At 58.4% G+C, this 7336-nt stretch overlaps 1 protein-coding gene across 1 annotated transcript; it reads right to left on the bottom strand.

The window, feature by feature from the left end:
* Positions 1-4351: 4351 nt before the first annotated feature.
* On the bottom strand, positions 4352-7017 carry IRX3 (iroquois homeobox 3). The gene is made up of 4 exons (XM_003416367.4): positions 6751-7017; positions 5445-6579; positions 5201-5267; positions 4352-4748 (listed from the first exon to the last, which is right to left on the bottom strand). Exons 1-4 carry the CDS (start codon positions 7015-7017, stop codon positions 4694-4696), a joined length of 1524 nt encoding a protein of 507 aa, XP_003416415.2. The 3' UTR covers positions 4352-4693.
* Between the last annotated feature and the right edge of the window lie 319 nt (positions 7018-7336).

The raw sequence follows: 7336 nt of genomic DNA, 5'->3' as shown, positions 1-7336 counted from the left end.
TGGGGGGAGAGCAAATTCACCCCACTGAGAATCACTGCTCTGCTCTTAGGAGATCTTCCAGGTCTGAGTGCTCACCCCCTTGCTCTTCAGCCTTGCCCCTATCTCAGGAAGGGAAACTTTTGTGCTAGTTTTCCATCCAGACAATCAGGATGGCCTTCAGAAGGGCTGCAGCCTCCCTTCAGAGGAAACAGCAGCTGCATCAAAGCTAGGCTGGTCACACAGTAAACCAAAAACCAAACCCATTGCCATCAAGTTGATTCCTACGCATAGCATAGCGACTCTATAGGACAGAGTAGAACTGCCCAATAGGATTTCCTAGGCTGAAATCTTTACTGGTCTTTTCTCCTGAGGAGCTGCTGGTGAGTTCAAACGATAACCTTTTGGTTAGCAGCTGAGCACTTAACCACTGCACCACCTTTGTCACAGAATAGAGGGACATTATTGAAGAGGTCAAGTTGGCTGTCTAGATCAGATCAGATGAAGGTGCCTAATAACTAGGATCCGGAGGCAGTGTCTGGAGAGGTTACGCTGTCCCCTTGCTCCCATAATCTTCTTGGGATCCACACTTCACTCATTTTTCTGAATCCTAGACAACTCTGAACTTGTAAGAAAGTGTGGCTAAATTCATCTACTCCAATTCCCCCACTTTACAGATGATGAAAGTGGGACCTGGAGAGAGTATGTGACTTGCTCCCTTCAAGGTGGCGTTAGCCCTGACCCTAGATACTACTTTTACTCATCTGCAAATGCCCATTTTCTCTTGATGGAAGTGGAAGGTCATGTGGGCAAGGATTTTAAGATGCAGAAGACATTTCTACCAGAAGTATACAAATAAGGAGGCCCAAAGCAAGTTTTTGAAACTCCCAACAAACTAGTGAAGATATTTGACATCCAATTCTCACCCGAACATTCAATCCCTCTCCCTAACCTTCCAGAACTCCAGCAGGCTTAAGACGGTGGGCCCTCTGACCCTGCCAGCCAGCAGGGGCCCAGACAACACTGGCCCCAGGGGTAAGCCCTGTCCTCCCCCCACTCCTCACAGGGCAGGGGTGTGCCATGAGCATTCTTCCTCTCCCTCCACCTCTGCCCTAGCCCTCTGGCCTTCCCATGTTGCCTTCTGGCTGGACCCACTTCCTCCTCCTGGTCTCCCCCCTGAAAATGAATTCAATTGGAAACTGTTAATGTGCTGGTCCCAGAGGTGGGCAATCACTTAGGGAGATAATTTTATTCTCCTCTTTCTCCCTGGCCCTGTGAAACACCCCTCCCCCTGGGCTCCATGCAGATAATGAGGGAAGTGATGACACACTCTCCTTCCTCTGACCTAATTGATTATCCCCACACACCTTGGAGTGCTTTGCATAACCAGCCCAGACAGCAGCAACCCTTCCTGGCAGAGTGATTGACGTGTTTTATTTCTAATTGAAGCTTAATCAGGACCAGGCATGAGATTCCCACATTCATTCTCTCTCTCTCCCCTGGTTTCCGTTGTAATTTTTAGGACCCAACAATAGAGAACAGAAGCAGTTTCTGGGAACCCTGAGAAGAGAGAGATAAGGGGAGGGCCAGGGATGAGGTCCCGGGAAGAGGATGAAGATGTGAAATTGAAATAAAAGTACCACCAAGGAGAGGGGCGGGAAGCGGTCTTCTCTTCCCTTTTTGAGCTGAAAAGCATATGAGATTCTTTTCTGTTTTGATTACATTTTCTCACTGGGGTCAGCTTGAGGCTCTGCCAGTTGAGGAGTCCATGTGCTTTCTGGGATAAGAGAAGTTAGACGCGTACCTGAGCTATCCTTCATTACCACCAAGTCTCCCCAGAGGGCACCTGCACGAACCGCTCTTTCTCATCCCAGGATGGTGATCTGACCCCAGAACCATTATCTCTGGAATATCATGGACTGAAAAACTGACTGAACCTCAGGGTTTTGACTGGCCAGAGACCCAGGGACAGGCAGACCTCCGAAAGCTCCCCCTGGCCTCTCCACACCCATCTCCATCCGGACAGGTTTATTTTCTCCTCCGTTGGTGGATGTTCATGGCTCTGGTGTAGCAGTGGTTAAGCAGCTACCACTGCTAACCAAAAGGTCGGCAGTTCGAATCCACCAGCTATTCCTTGGAAAACCTATGGGGCAGTTCTACTCTGTCCTGTTGGGTTGCTGTGAGTTGAATCGACTGGAAAGCAACGGGTGCGGTTCTTTGGTGGATGTTCAGCTTGGAGAGGCTGCCCAATTCTGCAGTCACCTCCATTTTCAGGACCCCCTGCCTGGGAGGTTTCTCTGCTCCCGGGGTTCAGCTGGAGTTGCAGAGGCGCTGGGACCTCACTTTTATTTGGCGATGGGAGGGGTGGGGCTTCTTACGTTCGAGAAGTGGGGTCCCAAGTAGGGGTCATTTACACTCACTACCACGTGTTGGCTCTGGGCTTGTTTATCTCTCACCCTCACAACCATCCTGCAAATTAGATGTCATTATTCCTTTTTTGCAGAAGAGGAAGTAAGAGCACAGAGAAGTGAATTATCTGACCCCGGTTTCACAGGCGGTAAACCCGAGCTGGTCGGTACCATGGCTAAGCTTAGGAGGGGCGAGTTGAGGGTATTAGGAGTGTGTGCTACCCAGAGGTCCCCGCTCTGGCCCTGGTCCTGGTCCTGGGGTCCTGACCTCAGAGGTTCAAGGCTCGGACAGTTGAAGTCTCCTACTGTGGGGCGAGCCCGCTCCATGTCGCCTGAGGGGAGATGATCGCAGGGCCAGAGAGGATGGAACCTCTGTCTGGCCTTGGGCCTGGGAAGAAGCCTGAACCCGGAGACACCGGAAACAAAGAGGGGGAGAGGAAGAAGCCTAGGTGAGGTCTCCTCCGCCTGTGGGGGGACGAGCGCAAGCCCCAGCTGGGGACGTCTTGGCCTGGTGTCTGCCTCCGCTGCCCCAGCCTTCTGGACGCCCGGAGGGGCCGCAGACCAACACACCAGCCCTCACTCATCCCCCGGGCGCCGCCGCACTCTGGGCACCCCAGCCTTGGATGAGGGCGGTTTGCCGCCAGCCTCGCCCTCAGGGGCGCGGCGCAGGCAGCTGTGCTTGCGTGGACCGGTTCTCTGCTCCTGCCGGACTCACCTCTGCTCCTGCCAAGCCTCAAAAAGTGTACAGTATTATGCAATGCCTCGTTCCGTGGCTTCGGGTGTGACAGCGCTTTCCAAACCTCCCCCGGGACCGGAGAGATTGCACATGCCCTCCTGTGAGGGCCAAACACCCAGCTTCTGGCTGCCTGGTAATTCACTAAGTAAACGTGGTGGGGAAGGATGTCCACTACCCCACGCACACACTTAGTACCCCCGAGGCATCGCTGTTCCTGCGTTCCCTACAATGTCTTCAGGTACAAGTTGGACAAGAACCCGAGGCCTGGAAGAGAAGAAGAGGGCACGGAGGGGGTGCAAGATCCAGCCTGGCTGAAGAGGCCACAGAGGCGAGGCGCGGAGCCGCCTTTTTGTCCTGTAGAGGGAGCTCCAGCTCCAAATTTCCCGGCTCCCTCCCCCCCACCCCCGCCCGCCTACCCCAGTCCGGCTTGGAGCCAAAGCCTGGCTTCCTCCGTGCAGCGTCCTCGCCCCCGCACCCGGCCTTCAGAAAGCTACCCTTTCTAGGGCATTGGGGACAACCCACTGGAGTGCCAAGACGCACAGATGCTATCAGGACCCGGCCCCCATTCTCAACTCAAGCTGGGCGCAGTCCCACAGTCAGTAAGGGAAAGCTGTACACCCCTGGGTTCCCTCTCCTGCATAGACTCTCCCCCCCTCCCCCGCCACTGTCACTCCACATCCTTAGAGGCAGCCCTTCTAACAGGAGGGGTCTGGCATTGCAAAGTGGTTGGAAGGGGGGTTTGGAGGCGGGCTAGCGCTGACCTTTATGTAAGACCGAGAAAACCTCAGTTGTTCCTATCAAAAAATGGGGGGCGGGGGATGATGAGAAACTTCCAATCCAAACCCCTCAGCGTCCAGACCCTTCTCTAGGCCCTTTGCTACGTCACCAGAGGAGGCCTAGAGTCCCGCGGTTGCTCCCGTGGACCGGCGGGTTGGGCCCAGTTTCCCAGCTCCTCGTCGGGAATATTGCCCCGGAGTCCCACCTGTCTCCTCCGCCCCTTCTCTTAGGAGCCCCAGGTACTTCTCCGACCTCCTCTTCTGCGCCGCCCCCAGCCCGCTACTTCTGTGCCACCTCCGTCGTTACTGCGTCCTGACTCGTCTCTCGTCCTTTTGCGCTGATCCGGGCGACTCTTCAAACATGGGGGGCAGGGAAGGAATAATAAAAAAAAAAAACCCGAACCAAAAACAACCCACCAAACAGATCCGTCCAAGGGCAGACAGGAGGGTTATAGTCAAAGTGGCAACAGCTCATTTATTTAGCCAAAAATAGATACTTTCTTGTACAATTTGGTTCACACATATGTACATTTTTCTGTATATACAAAAACGTCAGACGCGCTTATTCTCACTGAAACTCCACCACCCCGCAAAATCAATGGAACAAACCTCACAAATTTAGCTAATCTGGGGTACAGAAGCGACTTAGGAGGGCTGGGGGGGCACTTGCTTTATTTCTTTTTGTTTAGTGTTCTTATTTAGGTATTCATACACGGACATGCTTACAAGTCGTAACTATACAGAGCGATTTTTTTTTACAATTATTACAAGAATTTTTTAAAAATTAGAAAAAAGAACTAGGATGAGGAGAGAGCCGATAACACCAGAGCAGCGTCCAGGTGGTTCTGGGGCCTGGAAAAAGAGAGACGGTGGTAGCAAAGGACGTGAGGTTTGGGCTGCTGAAGCTGCCTAGGGTTGGGAGACCCTACCAGGTGCCGGACTCGGGGCAAGGAGGTGTCTCAGTGCAAAATTATGTCCAGCTGGGCAAGAGTCGTCAGGATTCGAGGTCTGGGGCTGGAAGGAGGCGAATGTCACAGAGCTGCTGCCTGCGCCAGGGGTCGCTTGGCCGATCCAGGGACCGGTTCCCTCAGCGCGCTCTCCGCGGGCCGAGCCCTAAGTGCCCAGGTTGGGGCCAGTGAGCTGTCTCCAGGCCCGTAGAGGCGACGCAGGAGTGCATTTAATCCCCCTTTAATAACACGCCCCAACCCCGTTTCCCCTGGGGCAAAAGCCCACGTTAGGCCCCGTGTTCTTTTCTTTCCCTCGCCAGGCCTTCCTACCAATCCCCCAACCTCGGAGTCTCTTACCGCCTGGGCACGGGCTGGAAAGCCGTCTTGAGTAACTTTTTCTCCACTTCCAAGGCACTACAGCGATCTAAGGGAAGCAAGGGAAGAAAAAGGACATTTAGTGCGCTCGGTTCCAAGGCCCAGGGCCGCGGGGAGCAGGCGCGGAGCTAAATGCGCCCCGCGCCCCGGAGGCCTGCCCATCTCCATTTGTTTGGGCGGAATCCCCAAAGACCCCCTCCCTATTCACCCCGCTCTCAGCAATCACCTGTTCCTCCCTCGGGCTCCGCGGGGCGAGCGAAGGCAGCAGCGGCGGCGGCTGCCGGATGGCCCGCGGCTCCGGGAAGTCCCAGCAGGTGCGGAGGGGCCGAGCCGAGCAGGGAGAGCGGGTGCGGGCGTGGGCCGGGCGGCGGGCCTGGGAACGGCCTGTTGGTCCAAGCCGGGAACTTGCCCAGCGGCCCCGAGACAAGTCTGTGAGCCGCGGCGGCGGCGGCGGCGGCGGCGGCCGCCGGAGAGAGCTGCAGGGCTGGGGGCGCGACAGCAGTCCCGGGGGGAGAGCCGCCCGCGCCGGGCGGTGAGCGACGCGGGTTGTCCGGGCTTGTGGCCGTCTCTGCCAGGGACCAAATCTTAGGCTTCTGTAGGGAGGAGGCGGCTGCTGGTGCCGGAGCGCAGGGGTCCAGGCCGACGGGGGGCGAGGGAGGAGATGGCGGAGTCGCGGCCACCGGTGGTGGCGCTGGGGCCAGACTCAGGACCGGCAGTGACCGCTCCTCTAAGCCTTCGGAGCTGTCGTCCGAGTCGCTATTTTTGGAGTCTGAAATGGGCCCCAGGCCGAGATCGCCGTTCCTGCGAGCCGCCCCAGCCAGGGCCAATTCAGGCCCCGCGGCCGCGCCGTCTAAGTTCTCCAAATCAATCTCCTCGTCCTCGTCGTCGTCCGCCAGGCCATCGCCCCCGGCGTCCTCCTCCTCCCCCCCGAGCTCCTCCTCCTCCAACTCCAGCTCTCGTTTGCTGTCCTCTTCATCCTCCTCCTCGTCCTCCTCCTCGCGCTCGCTCCCATAAGCGTTGCCCTCCTCGTCGGTGCGGCTGCGGGGTGCCCAAGTCATCTTGTTCTCCTTCTTGAGGCGCCGGCGCGCGTTGGCGAACCAGGTGGACACCTGGGTGAGGGTCATCTTGGTGATGATGGCCAGCATGATCTTCTCGCCCTTGGTGGGATAGGGGTTCTTGCGGTGCTCATTGAGCCAGGCCTTGAGAGTGCTTGTGCTCTCCCGGGTGGCGTTCTTGGGACGGGACGGGTCTCCAAACTGGTACTGGCCATACGGGTAGAAGGCGGGGTGCGGGTGCGGAAACGCAGCAGGCGCGGTCGGGTGCTGCACCCCAGGGCTGTCCTTCAGCTCATACTGTGCACCCTATACACACATGGAGAGGGAAGAGGATACGCGCGGAGGTAGCGCGGGTAAGCCTCAGCGGTCGCCGCCTCAACTCTCCCGGCCTGGGCCCCGCTCCACTCCTGCACACTCATTTCGCCTGGCACCCAAGCTCCAACCAGCCCCCACCCCAGCCAGCTCCCGGGCTCTTACCAGCTGCGGGAAGATGGGCAGCTCCGCGGCGTAGGGCAGAAAGGCACCGTAGCCTTGGGCGGCGGCGGCCGCCGCTGCAGCCGCGGCGTAGGGCGCCCCGTATACAGACGAGAGCACGTTGGACAGGGACCCCGAGGCGGTCAACTCTGAGCCTGTGGCGCCCTGGCCGCCCCGGGCCCCCGCACTGCCGCCGCCGGTGGCGGTCCCTGGGCGCTCGGACGGGTAGAGCGGGCGGATGTACTGGTATCCGAGCTGGGGGAAGGACATGGTGGCCCGCGGGACACCCACCAAGAGGGGGCCCGGCCCCCGCGGCCGCCCTGCTCAGCGCCGCCCGCGGGCTCCGGCGCGCATCGGGGGCTGGGCCGGGCTGGGGCCGCGCTGCCTCCCGCGCTGCGCTCCGCGCTCGCCTATTGATCTCCTCCGCTGCAGCGGCGGCGGCGGCGGCGGCGGCGAGGAGCCAGGTCAGGTCCGAACAGATTGGCGGAGGTTCCCGGGGCTCTGGGCTCTGATTGACATTTCTATGGGGCCACAAGCCCCTCCTCTCTGTGCCGCGCTCCCTCCTCTCGGCAGCCGGAGCTGCCTCTGC

The sequence above is a fragment of the Loxodonta africana genome, chromosome 21 (genome assembly GCF_030014295.1).
Source record: "Loxodonta africana isolate mLoxAfr1 chromosome 21, mLoxAfr1.hap2, whole genome shotgun sequence".
NCBI lineage: Eukaryota > Metazoa > Chordata > Mammalia > Proboscidea > Elephantidae > Loxodonta > Loxodonta africana.
This window is presented reverse-complemented; position numbering and strand designations above follow the sequence as displayed.

Coding starts and splice junctions, on each gene's coding strand:
- IRX3 (XM_003416367.4), bottom strand. CDS start 7,017: ATGTCCTTCCCCCAGCTCGGATACCAGTACATCCGCCCGCTCTACCCG. Junction 6,580..6,750: donor TGCCCATCTTCCCGCAGCTG/GTAAGAGCCCGG, acceptor ATGTGTGTATAG/GGTGCACAGTATGAGCTGAA. Junction 5,268..5,444: donor GGAGCCCGAGGGAGGAACAG/GTGATTGCTGAG, acceptor TGCTTCCCTTAG/ATCGCTGTAGTGCCTTGGAA.